Source organism: Mercenaria mercenaria, chromosome 1 (genome assembly GCF_021730395.1).
Source record: "Mercenaria mercenaria strain notata chromosome 1, MADL_Memer_1, whole genome shotgun sequence".
In the NCBI taxonomy this organism is placed as follows: domain Eukaryota; kingdom Metazoa; phylum Mollusca; class Bivalvia; order Venerida; family Veneridae; genus Mercenaria; species Mercenaria mercenaria.
Genome location: NC_069361.1, coordinates 51516304 through 51537754, shown reverse-complemented (window position 1 = coordinate 51537754; position 21451 = coordinate 51516304). Strand labels below are relative to the sequence as shown.

At 33.2% G+C, this 21451-nt stretch overlaps 1 protein-coding gene across 2 annotated transcripts in view; it reads right to left on the bottom strand.

The window, feature by feature from the left end:
- Positions 1-20739, bottom strand: part of LOC123538088 (MAM and LDL-receptor class A domain-containing protein 1-like) — a 72351-nt gene extending 51612 nt beyond the window's left edge. For both annotated transcript variants that reach the window (XM_053547478.1, XM_053547485.1), the window contains exons 1-2: positions 20008-20739; positions 5129-5330 (exon numbers count right to left, since the gene is read on the bottom strand). In XM_053547478.1, coding sequence (XP_053403453.1) covers positions 5129-5330; positions 20008-20194 — 389 coding nt within the window. In that variant the 5' untranslated portion in view covers positions 20195-20739. The remainder of the gene's footprint in view (positions 1-5128; positions 5331-20007) is intronic.
- Between the last annotated feature and the right edge of the window lie 712 nt (positions 20740-21451).

Sequence of the window (21451 nt, the reverse complement as noted above, 5' to 3'; positions counted from 1 at the left end):
TTAAACGATGATTATAGCGCCTGACAAAATTGCAGAGGCTTATTGTTTGTTTGTTTGTTTTGGGTTTAACGCCGTTTTTCAACAGTATTTCAGTCATGTAACGGCGGGCAGTTAACCTAACCAGTGTTCCTGGATTCTGTACCAGTACAAACCTGTTCTCTGCAAGTAACTGCCAACTTCCCCACATGAATCAGAGGTGGAGGACGAATGATTTCAGACACAATGTCGTTTATCAAATCGTCACGGAGAACATACGCCCCGCCCGGGGATCGAACTCACGACCCCGCGATCCGTAGACCAACGCTCTACCTACTGAGCTAAGCGGGCGGGCACTGAGGCTTCCCTTATCATTTTACGAGTAAAAATATACACACTGAATTTAAAACTGTTATAAACTTTTTTATTTTAGTTTTCATATGTTTTTGTGAAGATCATGATTTGTTTTATCTGTTTAAACTGAAAATTTAACTATAGTTCTAGTTGTTGAATATTAGAATCAAGGAATTGCATATTACAATCTTAATATTTTGGACATAGAATTGTCCAGTATACCAGAGTACTCCTCACTCAAATGATTATATTTTTACTTTGAATACACCGATTTTTATAACTTATATAGCATTGTGTTGCCAATAAATTGCTCTATAATGTGCCGAAAGCTGCATCTAAAAATAATAAGCGGTTACGAATAAGAATAAAGAATAAGAATAGTTTATTTCACTGATTAAGGACTTGAGCCATTATGGTTCCTCGTCCATAAATCTATTACAATCTAATACAGTTACGGAACTACATACGGAGTAACATTACATATTGAACGCCCCTCGTATGTGTATATTCATTGTTTCATATATGTCTCATTATTTAGTTTTCAATAGGCCTTAATTATTGTTCATATGTATGTTCTTCGCAACAAACAAACTGTTTTTGATAAATACCCATTCATATATACAGATCAGCTCACGCGGAAAACCCATTCTACTCGATACTCGGAGGAGGGCCAAAACGAGTACTAATGCTCCAACTCGAAGTTTCTTCGAGTAAGCCATTTTCCGTCAAGGAATTACGCTATCTTACTCCGAGGATTTATGCGAAGTCACTCGAAGGAAATCCTTGGAGTGACTCGAGATGAAATCCAATTAGCGGAATACACACCTGTATTTGTTTCTTTAGTTTCCGAGTCGCTTGACGGAATTCTTTCGAGTGACTCCGAGACCAATTAATAATTACCTGTATAAAATTATTTGGATATTCGAGTAACTTCGATGACAGATTTCAGATTGTATCTTTTATTTCACATTAAAAGTAAACAGATTTTTCTGTTCACTAATTTTTTATGACTCCTTTAACAGATACGGCAGTAATTTCTTTCTCCTTTTTATAATTCCTTCCAAATGTATAAAAGAAACAACAATTTCATATTGAAAAATAAGCATTTCTCCTATAATTTACATTGTAAATATCACTATTCTTTAACGGCTTACATACCAAAGAATATTCCTGCGGCCAATAATCGATAGCGGTCAGATTTTACTAAATAGAAATGAGAAGGGCATGTACACATTTTGCTTCATTACAAAATTACTAAAAATAAGAAACCTTAGGTGCGAAAATAGTACCCGTGTTCAAAATTTGATTCATCACATGCTGTTTTCAAGATCAATTTTACTTTTCTTTTTGATTCATAAACATAATAAAATATATAATGCCATCATTTCGTCGTTTTTCCTTCCTTTTTCTAAATAAAATATGTAAAAAATCTCAGATATGCGTTTATTCAAAGTAATATTTTTGTATGATATATATTTCATTTTTGTGAAATAAAAGCCACAGACGGTTTATTTCGACTGATTTTGAAGAATAATTCACTTCAGCGCGAAGTTGTTGTTGTAGCGTCATTATTGTTTTAATGTAATTTTACTTCACGAATAATTCTTTATTATCATATTTATATCATAAATTTTACAACACAAGAAATTCAATTTTACCTTGTTTCATAATCATTGCAGTTATCATGAAAATCAAGGTAATTTTATTTACTTCATTGTGAAGTTTTCAAAATTGACTGTACATGTTCAATTCAAAGCGATTTTACACGAAACCCGTTTCTTTAATAAATGAAACCTGATAGAAGTAATACAATATTTTATGCATCACGCGTATATCCTTTCTATTGGACCGGTAATAAAACTTGCCAATTACCACTAAATAAGGGTACGTTAAAACAACACAGCATGCACTACACTGATAAGGCTATAAATGCGTTGAAATTACGGGAAGTTGTTGGTATTTTTAAGATATAGTCATAATGCCGTTTTAATTTTTTGCATAATTTTTTAAATTGCAAAATGTTCGAAATATTGGTCAAAAATGTCTAATTATATTCGTTATATAAAGTCTGCCTGAATGCCTGTACCGCTGATTGCCAATATTTTTTTCTTAAAAGAAAGAGGAAATGATCAAGGGCGACACAATTTTCCCTTTAATTTATCTTACAAACATACCATAATTTTCGTTTCATTTAATGTCTTAAAAACGAGAAATGGCCGTAAAATTGGTAAAATCGTATGGTCACATTGTTGGATTTTTTGTATTAATTTGGATACTTAAGTCTTTTTTACATATCTTTCTTAAAGACAGCGTTATCTAAAACAAATGTAAAAATCAGATCATATATGTCTTAATATATATGTCACATTTGATTAATAACGCACACTGGTCATTTCTATTTGTGATGCTAATGAAATGTAAGGAAATGATATCAAGCTATTGTCTTTTCTGCCATATTGGTTGTGAGGTCAATTCTTCCTCATGTCTAGTGTTAAAAAGTTTTGTATTAGTCAATTCTGCATAAATCTAATTAAATTTAATTTACAATTTCAGAAAGTATTTTAAAATAATATTGAACACATCACTGTGCTTTAACGGCAGGCAGGTATTTGAACGTTTGGTTAGTTTTATATATTCCTAAAATTAAGTCCACTTTACATAAATTCATTTGTAATTTAAAGAGCATAGACAGAGAGCATTTCAATCTCATTCTTAACAATTTACTTTTAAGCGGATGCATTTCAATATCAAAATTCACAAATTTTAAACAGTAAAATGAACAAGATAACTATATTAAAAAATCAATCCAGGTAAGGAAATACTGCCTCGGAGTTTCGTGAAATCATCTCGCGGCACTCGAAATGACAGGCGGATTGTTTGTTTAAGACTCGGAGTCACGCGGAGAAGCCATAAAATATCGGTACATAATATAGTGTTACCTGTATAACTTCGACTTGGAGTTCCGTCAAGTATTTTCTCGGAGTGACTCGACGAAATTCCGCTAAAGTAATAAAACTATAAAAGTTGGTACTCCGAGTCAGAATAAGGCAGTACTCGGAGAAATTCCTCGCTAAGCAAGATTTTTCCTTCGAGGAAAAACGGAAAGTGGGTTTTCCGCGTGAGCTGATCTGTAAGGAAAAGAAAAGCTTAAGTAGATATCCGGGTGCCACTTTCGTATAACGTATCGGCTCTCCGCGGAATAGGTTCAGACAAACAAGTTATTTATGATTTGTGTTTCGTCATTTATTCGTGTCATATGGCCTGAATGTGTTTCGCTTAATAATCAAATAACACAGGCAAAAGTAAATATTTTTGATACAAGATGAGATGATCGAATTCAAAATAAACAGGTTTTCTCAGGCATAAGTATTTCTTTTATGGTAAGGATCTAGTACTTCAACCTGTAAACTTTACTTGATCCTTTCTTAATTTTCATTCTTTTCTGCTTCTTATTGGGGCCCACTCGTACCCACCCCTTCTGTCTCTGTTTACTCTCCGTCAGTGTAAAGAAATAGACTTTAAGAACAACACAGAACTATCGTTGAACATTAATAATCAGCAGACATGTAACCAGTGATGTTTATGTGAACTACGTGACATTAGCAATGTTTTTTATTCGTGAGATATAAATTACAGTGGTCATGCTTGTATATTTCATGACGTATTTGCAAAATCAGATGTTCTTAGTAGTGTAATTAAGCTAAATTAATACCCTAAAAGTTCAGGAACGCATATCTACTCAGTGAATCTTTTCGTTATACTTTAGGATTGACGCGGAGAATAACGATATTACACCATAAATACATATTGTCAAAATCATCCCAACAAGTCTGGAGTGTCCACTTGAATGCTGGAGGTCTGGGTTTGATTCTTTGCCGCGACATACCAAGGAGGTGAAAAATGGTACTAATAGCTCCCTTGCTTGGCACTCGGTATTGATTAGGTCGTACCACATTATTATACAAGCCTGGGTACGTATATGTTAGTGGACGCATAAATTGCCACGCAAAAGTTTTCTGACTTTACCTAAAACATGCACATCAGCTAATCGAAACGAAGATTCAACAGCATCTGAGATTTTGGTGTCGCTGCTTCAATACTCCAGCCTACCAGTCGAGCTAAATATGCCAGCTGATATCTAGACATATCTAAATATCGTTACTTCAATGAAAACACTTGATAACTGCTCTGTCAATCTGAGATTTAGGTGTCGCTGCTTCAATACTCCAGCCTACCAGTCGAGCTAAATATGCCAGCTGATATCTAGACATATCTAAATATCGTTACTTCAATGAAAACACTTGATAACTGCTCTGTCAATCTGAGATTTAGGTGTCGCTGCTTCAATACTCCAGCCTACCAGTCGAGCTAAATATGCCAGCTGATATCTAGACATATCTAAATATCGTTACTTCAATGAAAACACTTGATAACTGCTCTGTCAATCTGAGATTTAGGTGTCGCTGCTTCAATACTCCAGCCTACCAGTCGAGCTAAATATGCCAGCTGATATCTAGACATATCTAAATATCGTTACTTCAATGAAAACACTTGATAACTGCTCTGTCAATCTGAGATTTAGGTGTCGCTGCTTCAATACTCCAGCCTACCAGTCGAGCTAAATATTCCAGCTGATATCTAGACATATCTAAATATCGTTACTTCAATGAAACCACTTGATAACTGCTCTGACATAAAGACGCACTTAACTCAGTTGAGGAGAAGATTTTCGGTATCACTTAATCAAAAATATAATACAAATACCATTTGTTTACATAATATATCGACATCAACTTACCGCTTGTTTTGATTCAATGTGGTATTCCCTAATGTTGATTCAGTAGTGTCTGTAATTGATTTGACCGTAATAACTCCAGCTGCTTCGTGTGTGTACAAGTGTAAGACAAGACAAGATTCCTCTTCTTGCAAAGCTTTATCTGTCCATTGATTGCTAACAATACCGTCTTCGTCATTGCTGACATTCAGAAACAACACAGAACCTAAAAGCAAATTAAAAAAAAAAAGATGAAACGCAGAATTTGCAAAGCATAACTTGGTGTATAATATTCTATTAAGTACAAGGGGTATGGCATTTGTGTTATGTATAACCAAATTATCAAACTTGCAGTTGAATTTCCGATATCACGAATTCCAAAGGACCGAGCATTACCGAAACTCGACTGAAAATAATATTTTGTGCACGTGTTATTTGGGACGGGACATGAAAATGTCTTCGAGATAGCCGGAATTTTTAAATAACCTGGTTCGAGATATCCACTTTCAACTCTCTTTTTTTTTTTCATTTTTCGTACGTATTGCAGACCGATTAATTGAGAAAATTCTAGTAAAATTTTACATTATTGCCATCAGGATATAAGAACATGACTAAATGCATAACAGACTGTAGTTATATGTTGACGGTCGCTACAAAACAATATTTTTTACTTTGATTCTTACAGCATTGTTTCTCTTTCTTTGACTTCTTTAATTGATCTGATGTCGCATATAGTTCATGTATTAGAGCTCTAAAACAATAAAAGTCATTAACGGCGGCGATTCGAATAACAAATGTCGCATTACAATGCACGCTTTTCACGGGTTATCTTTCAGTAAATGCAAGGTTTCCACAGGCCACGTACTAAATAGGCGTAGTCATATTTGAGCATTGCTTTTTGTTTTGGGTTAAACTGTAGTGCATCAGATCCACATGATTTCATCTACAGACACACCCTTGTACTGAAAACATTTCTGTACAACATGTCCGCTTAAGTCAACATAAGTTACAAGTGTCTAATATTTTCAAGCATGCCTATCGGGGTTCCATTTTGTTAATTTTAAAAGTAAACATAATTAACGACTGTCTGCCTGCAAAACGTTTCAGACAGTAATTTAATGGATGAAAGCTGTATAGACGGTTTAAAATGTCTTCATCTTTTCTGATTCAGACACATCGTTCAGACAAATCGTAGACGGGAGTGTATAGGTCTTCGACAGATTTAAAGGAAAATTAACTTTATTCTTAAAATTACTCATTAATATGATCTGGTTATGTTATGGTTAAGTGTCTTTTTTTCTGTGGTATCTCAATCAATCATTATTATTCACATTGTAACTGACATCTTCCTCTAATGATTCAGAGGTGAATTTTGTCACAGATAATATACGAGTCGCACGGGACTGGTGACTTCTTGATTTATAATCTTCTGCTCCGCCTACCGAGCTAATCGGGCAGGTTGAAATCTCTTCTGGATGAGAAAGATAGAAAACGCTAACTGTGCCACATGCGTCTCTTTTAAATGTAAATTGTAATACAAGTCTTAAATACATGTAGTATACTGCGAACAAGAAAACAAATTTTTGAAAGACATAGTCAATAGAAGATGAAGAGTGTTTACTCAAAATTACCCTTAATTTCCCTCTTAAATATAATTATAAATTTCATAAAGTAAAGTAAAAAAGAAATTACTTGTTTCCAAAAAATTTAATTTTGCAATCATTCAAGTATTTAAACACTGTTAAGCCTCGTTCTCATATGAAACTTACACCATTCTTTTTTTTCTGGTAAAATCTTTGTCTAAATAACACTTTACTACAGTAAATGGTATTTTATAGATTATTTCAAGTATCGTATACAAGCAAAATGTAAACTGTGATACGGAAAACGAAACATTTCGACAAAGAGATGTGCAAATATTTTATCATGTTTATACGTTACTGAAGAACACAAGATCAATAGGTTAGTGTACAATTGACTTCATTATTATGCAAATAAGAATCGATCTGAATGTCTGAACTGACACTTTTGTTGTATTTGCATATAGTATTCATAACGTCAAATATTATTGTGTCAGTGGTCTGTTAATGAATGTAAATGCCATTAATACTCTTAATTATACAATTCAGCCGCACAATGAGAAAACCAACATAGTGGCTTCGCGACCAGCATGGATTCAGACCAGCCTGCGCATCCGCGCAGTATGGTCAGGATCCATGCTATTCACTAACGGTTTCTCTAATAACAATAGGCTTTGAAAGCGAACAGCACGGATCCTGACCAGACTGCGTGGATGCGCAGGCTGGTCTGGTTCCACGCTGGTCGCAAGGCCACAATGTTGGTTTTCTCATGGCGCGGCTCAATTGTTTCTTACACGTGTGACTATTTAGAAAGCACATGGGTTGTATCAGCAGTTTATTTATTTAATTTAACGTTTACACAACTAAATTTCTAAAATGGACTGGTTTGGGCAGTACCGCTTATTATTCAAAGGGGTGTTCATTGAAAATTTACTGACTGAATAGCGAACAGTGCAGACCATGATCAGCCTGCACGGATCAGCACTGGTCGCAAAGGCAAATCACTTGACATCAGCAGGCTAATTGGTAGTGATTTCTAAGTGAACACTAAGGTTTTGGTGATGTAATGTACAGTGAAAACTCTGAAAACCGAACCCTCCAAACACCGGAATCCTCTGAAAATCGGACGATTTTCGAAGTCCCAAGACTTTCTCTTTTGAATTCAATTAAAAAGCACTTTGAATACCGGAAACTCTAAATTCTGAAAATCGGACGGATTTTCATGGCTTAAAAGGAATATTATACATAAAAAAATTCTCTGAAAACCGTAAATACCAAAAGAGTAAGTGCCAAACGTTTGTGTATTGTCACTTTGATTTGAGTTTAAAAACATTATCTCATGCAGGTGACAGTTTACCAACAAGCATCACAAATGTTACCTAAGCAGATGTGAAAAATATTTATCTGTGTGTTTGTATTAATATGTACATTAGCTTTAAACTGCAAACTATCTTAATCTAACAAGGAGAAGTTAATTGATCTATTGTAACAGTTATGCAGGTGGTTTTTCATAACATTACATTTTTGGGGGGAGTGTGGAAAAGATAAATACCTGTATTCTTTTAAATATTGACATTTAAATGACGCACGCTCAGTTGTTTATAGCAGCCAGTCCATTCATATCCGCACGATAAGAGAGACATTCTTTTCATCTTTAAGTATTATTTCAAGTGATTTTAATATGATTCAGTTTTAATATATAACAGAGAGATACAATGCAGATTTAAAAAAAGGACCTAAAAGACATTAGAAGATGCTTTTGTAGAAACTCTGAGTGATTAATATTGTAAGATTTTGTTTAGAGTTATGTTTCAGAATTTGATTTTTAAGTCCTGGTTGTCCCACCGATGTAGAGACATTTCCTAATCTTGTTAGACGTACTTATTCTAAAGAAGGATATGAGTGCCAGAATACTGTATTATATTTGCCAAAGTTTTGCACTGAAAATAATACATTTACTAATATCCACAATTCATTTGAAATGCTAGCTTGTTATTTAGTATTTCCTCCCTTTGCTTATCTTGGTTGCGCAACCAAGCTAGTTCGCAAATAAATGAATTCCGAAGTTTCACGCAATATTTAAACTGGCATATTGTTTCAGGCTGTTAAATATGAAACTATTATGACAGTCTCGAATTGCATATTTAGAGTACGATATGCATTGTCTTAGATCTGTTTCAGTATTATAATAACGTAATGTGGCCGTTTTTACCAAAATACATTTTAATTTAAAGAGTAGCAACAATTGTCTTATATCTATTTCGGTACGTAAATAGCATTAAACAGCCGCTTTTTCCTCATTTCACATAATTATTAAACCATTTTAATCTTAGGTTTCACAGATAATATTTAAGTCTGGAGCTAAAAAAATATTCTTTTGTTCGAAGGGAGCGTGCGCCAGGTACGTCCACAACATTCTTTTGATCTGCCCTGTTACATACCATGTAAACAGATATCATGATTGTAGGAATATTCAAAGTAAAAACCTACGTCAGTAAGATCTCGTTCTAAACTGTACCAGGCGCACACATTATCTTAATTGATTTATTGCATATGAGATAGCATGTTTAGCAACATATAAATTAAAAAAAAAAAAGAAAATGATTATCCGACAATTTGCTAAAATTTGCAGAAACATTTAATCATTATATATCCATTTCAGTTAATAAGTCTTTATTAAAATAAATATTCAGTTTATTTTAAAATTTGTAACCATACTGAGTCTCGTAGACTTAGTTAAAAATATGCACAAAAAGCTCAAAGTATGTGTTGCACGTATCTCAGAATGTACTTGACGACCACCCAGAGTCATGAACCTTTATAGTATCTCTAACATTTGCTACACTGCCCACCCCCACCCCCCGCCCACTTCCCCGCCGTCAATTGCGAACTATCCCAAGGTATTTTTTTCAATTTCAGATAATTATATTCTTTTTCTACCGGTAATAGCAGCCCCCAGACATAACCTTTCCAGTTATGAATTCTTAACAATGAAGATAATTATTAAAAAGATAATTATTAAAAAAAGTTTAATAAGTCTTCTCAAGTAATATATAACCATAAAGTGACAGTAAGTTGTGACAAATATCTAGTTATAATAGAATAAGTGTCAAATTAAAAAAGGTTATGTTTTTAAACACTACTACTTCATTCATAATTAAATAGCCACATACGAACTTCTTGTCCTCAAAGACAATCTGGGAAAATGAATTTTATGATATACAAGTTAGGGAAAAGCAAATTGAGGTAAATGAAAATGAAACAAGAAATATCTTTAAAAATGATGGTCGGCGAATTGTAATAAGGAAAGAAGTTTATGAATTTTTCATCTAACATTCATCTTTCATCTAATATTTTTCAAATTGCAAAACTAAACACCGCACTTTAACAATTTAAATGGTTCTCTTTTAATTTTTCGCAAAGGTTTCGTAGGGTTGCAATTTTGTTTCGTTTATCCTTAGACGAATAATTACAGCAGTAGTTTGATGAAGATTCATGAAGCGGTTCATGAGAAGAGGTCATTAAACGTGTTTATATTTTTAGCTAAATTGGTCCCTATCCCCATTTGTAACAAAATAGCAGGAGACCTTACGATATTGTTACACATTGAGTTTGATAAAAATCTATTACATTTTAGTGGTTAATGCGAAGAAAGGCATATCTACTTTTAGCTATAGTGGTCCCTAATAGGGCCCAAGTTCCTACATAAATAAATTTGGAAGAGGACCTTATAATGATGCTCAAGACCAAGTATGACAAAGATCCACCAAGCTGTTCATGAGACGCTGTATAAAGGCATTTCTAATTTTAGCTCTTAGAATAGCAGCCCCTAAAAGGGGTCAAATGTCCCAGCTGAACAAAGTTAAACTGTATGCAGTGTACTTTCATTTCAGTGTAATGAGATTCAGTCATTTATATAGCATATAGATAATAAAACAGATTTCAACTGAGTTCAATATTTGCACACCATACTAAAGAAAAATATACATATATAATAAATCAGTTAAATGATTTATAACAAATATATCAAAGCAAACAAGTACTCATTTTAATATGCAATCTGAATAAGTCACAAAAGCAAGAATTAAACCTTTTCATATACAGACGACAATTGTAACAAGGAAAATCTTTTAAAAAGCACTTCTCTACATAAAAGACTCTTATCACACCCTTATTCATGTGATACGCAGACCGTATTCAGCTCTTTCTGTAATTTGATATATGTTGGTATTTGAACAGGTTGTTATCATATTTATTAAACTTACTTATCATTTTGAGATATATCAATATTCTTGCTAAATATACTGGGCCAAAGTTAGCTTTAAAACTGTGAACAGCGTCGTTTAGGATAAACGCTTTTCTACATTTCACTCAGCGTAGCACAATCAACAGAGTGAAAGAAATTGACACTCTCGTCCAATCAGACAGAGTGTTGCATAAATCTTCCATTTTGATAAATTATCTATAATGTGTTATCAAGTAGTTTGATTTGCAAACTGAAGTCACGTGGCATAGGTAACGAATTCGTTCTTAGACGGCGTTCGCCGAAAAACAATACAGCAACTTTATCAGTAACATTTCATTGTTAAACATTTGAGGCTCTAATTGCGTTTTGATTTTAAAACTAAAATTCAAATTCCTGATAATCTGACTGACTTTTGTATTTCTCGTGTATTTAAATTGAGAAATGAAACAACATAAAGTAATTCAGAAAATAAAATGCATGAATAATGAAAAATATGTTAATCCTTTGTATGCAATAACAATACCTTTACAAATAATACAGTACCATTCCACCTGTTAAATCTGAACGCTCCCATACTTATATAATATAATTATTTCGACATGTAGAAAAGGCTCTCATTTTATATTAGGATAGTTTATAACTATAAGAATACCCATTTAGTCAGTGGAATATGCAGAAAGCTCTCAAAAAGATGTTCTAAATATCATACGGTGCAACAGTAATGGCTTATCATGTATTTGATATTTTGAAATCAGTACTGATTTTTGGTGCTTATTTTTTGAGCCTGGCTAGCTGTTGAAGGTGATTTACTTTTGGAAGTTTACTGATCTTCAAATTAAGTTCCGTCCTATATTTACTGTGAAAGTAACTTAAACAGGTTGTACTTTCACCAACACTATTTTTGCCCTTTACATCGAATATAGTGAATGTTTCAGCCATCAGATAAAATGTGCTATTTCAGAGGCTTAAGAAAATAATCTAAATGAAAGAAAAGTACGAAGTTATGCATGCCACATTTACAGTTTAAATTTAACTCGATGGTTGTCGATGGTTTAATGTCACTTCAGACACTTAGCAATGCCATAATTGATACCAGACACTTTGATACTCAAACTGAATAATCTCATATGTTTCTGATTCTTAACTAAACAAATCACGAACGATTACCCAATAACTCACGCACACTTTCAGAAAATGTCAAACATATTTATCTTGTTAAATATGTTATCTATTCTTTACTGCTAAAAGAAAACAAAACATATTTGCAGGTAAGTCTAGAGCTTCAATGTATCAATGAATTGTATACGTTCGCTCTCTTGTGGCTATACAGTAGTCATATGTTCTATATAAAATTAACAATCTTCTGAGATCTGTAACACATAGCCAGGCTCATTTTAAAAAAAGAATTACTGGCCTGATGTTCTTAAATGACCTATTAACCACCAAACAACACCAAGAAACGTAGAGGCCATGTTAGTTTCTGTCTGACAGGTCAACACTATGGAATATTTTCCAAATTGACAGCTAAAATGTGGGTATGAACACATGTGAAATAGGGTTTGTTTACATTTCTCTAAATTCAAAAAATATCCTTGAAAATGCTACCAAAATGTCAAGTATAGGTCTAGAATAAAATAAAAACAGGAACTGGTTTATTTAGAACATGAAAATGCCACATTTACTGGGAAAAAACTGAGGATTGTTTTTTTCCGCCATTATCTGGAGTTAGTGCTTGATTACCTATTTAGTACTATAATTGGACATTGTTAGTACAACACGTAAAACATGGCCCATTAGCTTCCTATTGCTTTGCACTCAACATATACTGGAAACTTGCTTATCTGTCATACAGAATGTACTCTCCTCACCGCGGTTAGAGCCGAGAGTAAGAACATAGGTTGTAAAGCGGCATAAGTACTAGCATACAAATTAATCTTTTGTCAAAAGTGATGCTTCATTGCCTGTCTGGTGAAATCGTTGATAAAGACAATACCGACATGTTATTTTATTGGCTTTTCCACATCAGCTGTGGTGTCTTCAAGCTAGCACATTTATATTGTATAGCAAGTTATCAATTCCTAACGCTTTAATTGGTGCGACGACTACAAATATCGTTTATCTTGAAGGCACTGACCTCCAGGTTTTGGCTAAAATTATCTTTCAATATAATTGCGATTTGTCATATTATGAACATTAGAACACGAGTGTTTCTTTCTAAACTATCTTAAAAAGCGATTTAAAAAACAAACCGGAGTCGGGAATCGAAAACGGGCCACCCCGGCAATAAAAAATTTCCTGCTTTCTTGACCAGTACGCCATGAAGTAATATGTACATAATAGTAGTTAAATTCAAGGCTGGTATCCCGTTACAAACGCTTTTCAATTTTGAAAAGAAATTTAAGATTCAATCTGTCAGTAACTAAGGTTCACCGCCTTCTCCAGAAATATAGCAATAATTTCCAGACATCTAAACATGTCCTTATTGTTGTATATATATATATATATATATAAAGAATATATACATACGATCTAGAGGTAAGTGTCTCTAACAACTTGTTCATATTTTTCGCTTCTCAAGTTGTCTAGATTCCTTTTTATTAATTTGTTTTACTTCATAGTACTATTTATTCTTTAAACAATATTTCTGTACCACTTACGATCACTTTGTTTTCAAATACGATATATTGATTCGTGTTCTTACCGGCTGTTACATACTTAACTTGCATGAAAACCTCGAGATATTATACAATGATGAAAACAAACTATTAACTCCAGCGATTTGATTGGTTTAGCCAAGAAATTAACACACAAAGGAACACCCTTTTTGTCATTTTTGTATTCATGTGTGTATTTTAGCGTTGTGTTCATGCAGAAAACGATTAAAACGGCGATTATTATTTTTTCTTTAAGAAAGAAACATGTATGCATGACCTTAGATCATTTCCCATATAAATGATTATGGTATCGATATAGTTGTCTTCAAAATTTTTGATGCGGAAAGCAGCGTTTACACTATGAAAAAGCAATTTATTCCTATTTTAAAACAGTGTTTACATTACGGCGCTAACTTAAGAGTTTTTATTAAACTTGAGATGTCTAGTCAGTCCATGGAAATACTTAGAAACAAACAGATAATAAATAATGGAAGTGCTTTATATTACAGTTAAATACTATACTTTTATCAAAAGATCTACCAGACAGTTTGTTGAGAAGAACAGACACAGACAAATAATAGAATACTGAAGAATTTTGTAAACACTATAAACATAAATGAGCCGCGCCATGAGAAAACCAAAATAGTGAGTTTGCGACCAGCATGGATCCATGCTGTTTGCTAACAGTTTCTCTAATTGCAATAGGCTTTAAAAGCGAACAATATGGATCCTGACCAGACTGAGCGGATGCGCAGGCTGGTCTGGATCCATGCTGGTCGCAAATGTTTTCTCATTGCGCGGCTCAAATTTGGTTAAAAGGATCAGCAGAAATAAACAATAACAAAGGATATATTTTATACAACTGTTGAATCCTATAATAGCTTTTATAATATCAAACGTTTATTGCTTAATGTATACAGATTTATTCTGTATATCCACGAAACAAGACTCCAACGATGACAAAACTTGCGGTGTCTTTATTTATAAACCTATTACCAGAATATGTTAAACGTAACATAGCTTTGAAAACAAGCTAAATATCACATATATATCCGATACAATACAGAGTCGAGCTATCGGAAAAGGCAAAAATTGGTCTCTTAACGCAAATGGTCTCTTAGTACAAACTTGCTCTTAAACAGTACACAAAATGAACTGAAAAGGTGGTCTCTCAATGCAAGTGATCTCTTAATTGGTGTCAGTGGTCTTTCGGGCAAGTTTTACTCCTTCTTAAGCCGATGCCACGGGGCGTGAGCGGAGTTGCACATTTCAATACCAATCATGAACAGACTCTGAGACGAGTTTGCTAGTATGTTGATTGTCTGCAGGCTAAGCTTCCAAAGAATCTTCAAAAAGATTACCGTATTTCATATTCTTTGCGAGATCTTAAAGAAATCAAATCTTTTGAATATTCAGAACAATCACCATGATTATTGGCTGCAAAACCTCTTATTGATTGAAAATTGGCAGATCATCATAAACTCTGCTCCATCTTATGGGAGCGCATACAAAAATATATAAACTACGTCAATTCCACCAGACACAGTGCAGATCATACAAATTAAGTTAATGCATATGATGCAGTATGTTATCTGTTTCTTAATTAAACAAAACACACACGATTATCCATTTACTTGCAGGAATTTGCAGAAACAGACAAATAACTAAATATTCAAGTATTCTCAACAATATTGCCAGCCTATGTCCAGTAAACTGAACAGGCAATTACGTGTGAAATTGTGAAGAAGTTTTATACAAAGTTTACGCACATGTATTTAGTTAAACATAATATTACTTTGAAAATAGGTTAAATATCACATACCTATCCAATACAGTGCAATCTTTATTCAGGGACCACTTAAGAAGAGGGCAAAACATGGTCTCTTGACGAAAATAGCCTCTCAATATAAGAACACTTGTTCTTTTACAGCACAAAATTGAACAAAAATGTTGTCTTTTAATGCAAGTGGTCGCATAATAAATGTGAACTTACTCCGCTCAAACCGGTGCTCAGGGGAGTGAGTTGTGTTGCACATTTCATTATCACTCAGGAACAGGCTTAATCAAACCTAGTCTGCCGTTATGTTCCTTGGCCTCGTTCTGTGCCTCCAAAGGATTTTCATATAGATTTCATTTGGGCATTGCATATATTTGTTTTGCGAAAAATCCATTTTTTCGGAACAATTATTGGCTGCAAAGTTTAATGTCTTATTGATTGGATTTTGGCAGGTCATCATAAACTCTGATCCACCTTGTGGAAGCGCATACAAAAATATATAAACTACGTCAATTCCACCAGACACAGTGCAGATCATACAAATCAAGTTAATGCATATGATGCGGTATGTTATTTGTTTCTTAATTAAACAAAACACACACGATTATCCATTTACTTGCAGGAATTTGCAGAAACAGACAAATAACTTAATATTCAAATTTATTATTTAAATTAATAAAGGATTTTCAACAGTTATTCGATCGGATTTTATCACAGTTGGTATTAACGGTGCTATGGCTTGCCATTTTCTTGGATGTTTACAACAAAAAATTGAGCTATCACGCAATGAAGTTATTGAAACAATATATCACCTACCGAGATTTTTCATTAAACTCACTGACAGTTCAAAAAGATTTAAACAATAAATGAACTGAAAAGAGATATTTTAATTCGCCTTTCGCCACCAGTTTTTATTAAGCACGAAGTTTCTGATCTGTCTGCAAGAAAAAACCTGACGTTAATAAACACTGAATATAATGAAATAATGTATAATTTTAATACGTCTTTTATTAAGAATTTTCGTAAAATTAAGCATACAATTTTTAATCACTCTGACAAAAATATTAAAATCAAATAAATAAGTGGGAGATTTTAATTTACTGTTGAATATTACGGCTTTACCAGGCGTTGTAGTTTTGTTAACTTTTATTGTCTACAATTAAAATGACAGCTCGCTTTGACCTCAAACCTTATCACGTACTCCCACATTATAGTTTAATCAGTACGCTGTAATATGTAGTTCCTAATATATTTACATTTATTTCGTAACTTTTTTATTCTATTGTGTCCTTAAAAATGAAGTACGCATTTTTTTTCCTACTTGTTCCCTAGTATTTGTTTAAAATTGTAATGACTGCGTTATGTGTCTGAGATACATATACATGACTTATTGAGTCACTTCTTGATACTTATACACGTTGACGATTATAATCGGAACTCGATTTGGCTTTAAACAAACATATCTGCATCCTGATGATGTACAATACATTGGATGAAAATAAAGTCGTTTGTCTGTTTGTCTGTAAACAGATTTGTCTCATATATAGATATACCAATGATTTTAATCTCTTCAATGAGGAAATATTGAAATACATTAGTCTATGTATTACCGATTTCAGTCGAAGGGAAATAACTCGTCATTGAGCGAATATTTAGTCATAAATCAAATTGATTGTACAATCTTAATGCTATTTCATTTGGAGGAAATGTGAAATGTAATGAATACAAATTTTATATTAAAGAATTCAATTCACAGATTTTTAAGCATATGTAGCAACAAAAATATGAAAACATGCTGAATATCAAAGTCTGCCCGCTTAGTTTAGTAAGGAGAGCGTTGGTCTACGGATCGCAAGTTCGGTCCCCGGGCGGGTCGTATGTTCTCCGTGACGATTTGATAAAAGAACTCATTCGTACTCCACCTCTGATAATTCATGTGGAGAAGTTAGCAGTTACTTGCGGAGAACAGATACAGAATCCAGGAACACTGGTTAGGTTAACTGCCCGCCGTTACAAGACTGAAATACTGTTGAAAAAACGGCGTTAAACCCAAAACAATCAAACAAACAAAAGTACAAGCAGATCTTTCATACCTTCTGTAGGAGCATAAAGCAAAGAAATTTGTTGAATTTTCTAATAGTCTGTTTTGCTGCCAAAAGCTTACGACAGATTATCCATCCAATCGAGACGATTACAAAATAAATAAAGAACAGTCAATAGAGTTTCTAACAGACACGGAGCATAACAAGGCGCAATTCAGTCAAACGTTGAGGTATATTTGTCTTTGATTAAATTTAATAATTATACATGATTTTCAGAAGTCAAACAGCTTTTAGAATCCAACGTTATTCTTTTAATAGCTACATGTAAAAGAACTTCAAGAAGAGCAGTACTTTTGTCAGAAAATGTTGCATCAATACGCATTGTTTTAGTGCTTTAGTTAATAGCACATCCAAGGCATTTTTGTAGTACAAATGTATATTGCGAGCATCGGATGCTTCTTCTGCAGACTGATTTGAATACAGTTATATTTTACAAATGATTGGCATTTTACAGTAAAAAGGTATCACACACTCTTACATCCCTCGACATACAGCGATACTTTAGAATCGACGATTTTTGAAAAATAGAGTAAATATACATATCTAAATTATGTATATTATACAACATGACACTGCAGTGCCGAAACTTAAGTTTGCATATATTAATATCTGAATTAAATCAGGAAGATAACTTCAAGAAAATATGAAAGCCCGCAGTTACTGATAATAATATTTATTAGGGTCAATTCATACAGTGTAACTTTTTTTACAAAGTATATAATAATGTTACTTAAGAGATCAATCTTAACTGGCGCTAAAACCATATTCTTTGTTTTGATTTTTATCAAGACAGGGAACACGTGTTCAGTATTGTACAAAGTATGTAATCCATTAGAAAACCATGCACTGTCTGTTTGTTTATATTCATAGCCTGGGTGGCATAATATATCTGCAAAAGCAACAAACCAAAATTGTTCCGTAAAATAAACGAGTTATAGTTTTGCTTTTATGTCTCCTATAATTTTTTTATAATAAAAAAATAATGAGGTACATTCAACAGCAAATCTCACAGTTCCATTAGAGAAAATAGTAAAACAAAAATGAAACACTCGGAGAAAAAAATCTGCTTAGCAATTAGTTAATTAAGAAAATAGCATTGTGCATCTGTATTGTGTAAAATTGACATTTGCATCACCTGATACGCACTGAACTTGCAAAAATATCGGTACGGTACAGTTTTTAGTTCAAATTGACGTTGCGACGCTTTGAAATTACAGACGAACTACAACTTCTATCTTTTTATACAGTAACCAATGAGGAAATATAACACGTAGAGAACATCATGTACAGGAGGTTGTTAGTAAATGAACTGAAAATGTTTGGAAATGAAACTAATTGTCACTACAGTCAGGTGTTACCTACTTACAGGTAGTCTGTTTTAATTAGTGTACGCTTTAGATGATGCTTTTATTAATGGAATAAATTTTCTTTTCATATACTAAGCCTAATCTTCCGTCTGCTTATGATTAATTTTACCAGTAAGGATATATCACAAACTTAGTTTGTGATCTTCATGTACAGGGGGTTGTTACTGAATGAACTGAAAATGTCTGGAAATGGAACTAATTGTCTTCCCTACTTACAGGTAGTCTGTCTTAATTAGTGTACTCTTTAAATGATGTTTTTATTAATGGAATAAATTTTCTTTTCCTATACTAAGCCGAATCTTCCGTCTGCTTATGAAAACTTTAAACTAACGGATAGGATTAGAGCAAAAGATACTGTGTATTTGTATTCTATGTAAAACTTTTTAAACTCATAAAATGTGAACTTCATTACGTTAATATGCTCTATAATTGTTTTTACAAAATCCTTTTCATTATAGGTAAGAACACACAAAACAGCTAATTTTCTTCACTTCTGAAACTTCCATTGAATGCAGCTCACATCTGGACTCATTCTGACTTTCTGCAGCCTACATTTTCTTAAAGCAACATGTCTCAAGATTTGGCTAAAATAATCTTTCTTTCAAATAGAAGTTTTGGTCATATTATAAACATTAGAATATGAATTTTTGTTTCTAAAATATTTTAAAAATTCCAAATCAAGAAAAAAAGATGACCGCGTCGGGAATCGAATCCCGGACCGCCACGGCAATAAAGACATTTTCCCGTCGTCGTAACCAATAGTGCTATTAATAGCTGAAGTACTGAATAATGACTTCAAAAAATATAGATATTTATAATAGAGACAGTTTACCTGGAGTAAAGCGTGACAAACGCTTTTCGATTTTCATTGTAAAAAGTAGTAAAAACAGCAAATTCTCATGTGTTTCCGTAACATAAAGTTTGTCAGTAATTAAGTTTTAAAGCCTTCTTAAGAAATATAGCATTTATTTCAAGATATCTGAAAAAAATATTTTTGTTGTTGTCGAACGATCTGGAGGCATGCCGCTTTATGGACTATTGTCATGGCTGAATAAATATGAAAAAAATGCGGGTCATGTTTGACGTAAAAAAAGATAAATTCAGCCAAACAAGCAAACTGTACAAATGTAAAACAAGATAATGAAATAACATCTGAGTTAGATTATTTAACTCTTACCTGAACCATTTTTAATGTCCAAACATGAAGGGTTATCCGGACACAATTCCTTTTCCAATGATGTAAAATCCAACATATAAAATCCACTTTGAATTTTCCAATCACATTCTTCGCCAGAATAACAAAATTCACCCAAAGTTACACCATACAATAAAAACAAGAAGTTAATTATAAACAATACCTTCATTTCTAAAGTGTACACCTAATATTTGCAGTCACATCTTCGATATTTATACAAATGTAATAGTCCTTTGAAAGTTTAAAACTCAGCCTTCTTTTGTTTTAATACGTCTGTCCATTCATAACACATTAACATCTAAGTCAAATACCAAATCAAACACTGGATAGGAAACAAAAAGCAACACCGGATATCACGTTTTTGTACATTCATCTCTTTGTCGGCATATATCCGACAACTACAAACGGAATTAAGGAAACCTAACTTTCAAGTGATAGTTGCCAAACCTCCCAATACAATGGCATGTGATATTGCCATTTCGAGTCAAATCCAATTGTTATTACATCCTGAGCCGTGTTATCTCGTGCCGCCCAGCAATCAATTGCACAATATTCAACGTTCAATGATGTTTATTCTATATAGCCGAGCAAGATGAACTCCTTATTCCAATATTATTAAGCCCCGCAGAATTAAGTTTTGAACATTACCATAACAAATATTGCCGACAGCCGAATGTTCTCTGTATCTCGGAAGGATGTTCTATTGTATTCCAATGCATCTGTAACAAAAGAGAAATAAGGATCGTTTAATAAAGAAAATAAAGCGACTGGTCTGTAAGGCTTATAATTTTTGTAGTCATTAGTACGCGTATTTCTGCGAACAAGTGGTTAACCAAATATAGTCTTCAAAAATGTTTCTCTTCATTATAACGGCATTGCGTTGTAATTGTAAAATGGGATAATACACCGTTTTTGCATGGTGTATGTAGTGTACATAAACATTTCATGTACACGTCCGCTTTTTTTACTGTGACATAAGTGAGAAAATGTGTAATTTTCAACGTTTTGCATGTTTTTTTTATCTTTGTAAATGATTGTTCACATAACACCTAGGAACAGTAATACATATTGATACATCTTGTATGCTCGAGTCCAAAACTGGACTTTCTTACAGAAATACATTAAAATAAGACGCACGTGTAATTTTTAAGATTAAATAGAATTGCTTCGTCTATATAATGATAATTGCTGTAACTACACGTCGTGTGGATACAATGCTTCTTCTTTTTAGGTTTTTTTAACGATTTCTGATAGTATTTTCACAATTGTTGCATTTAAATGTCATTTACAACTACTTTCATTGTTTGCAAGGTATATACATGTACATGGATATCAAAACAATTAAAGCACACATGTGCTTTAGCATTTTAGATACTATTAGTAAGTAGAATGTTTATATATGCAATTAATGCCAGTCATAGGGCTA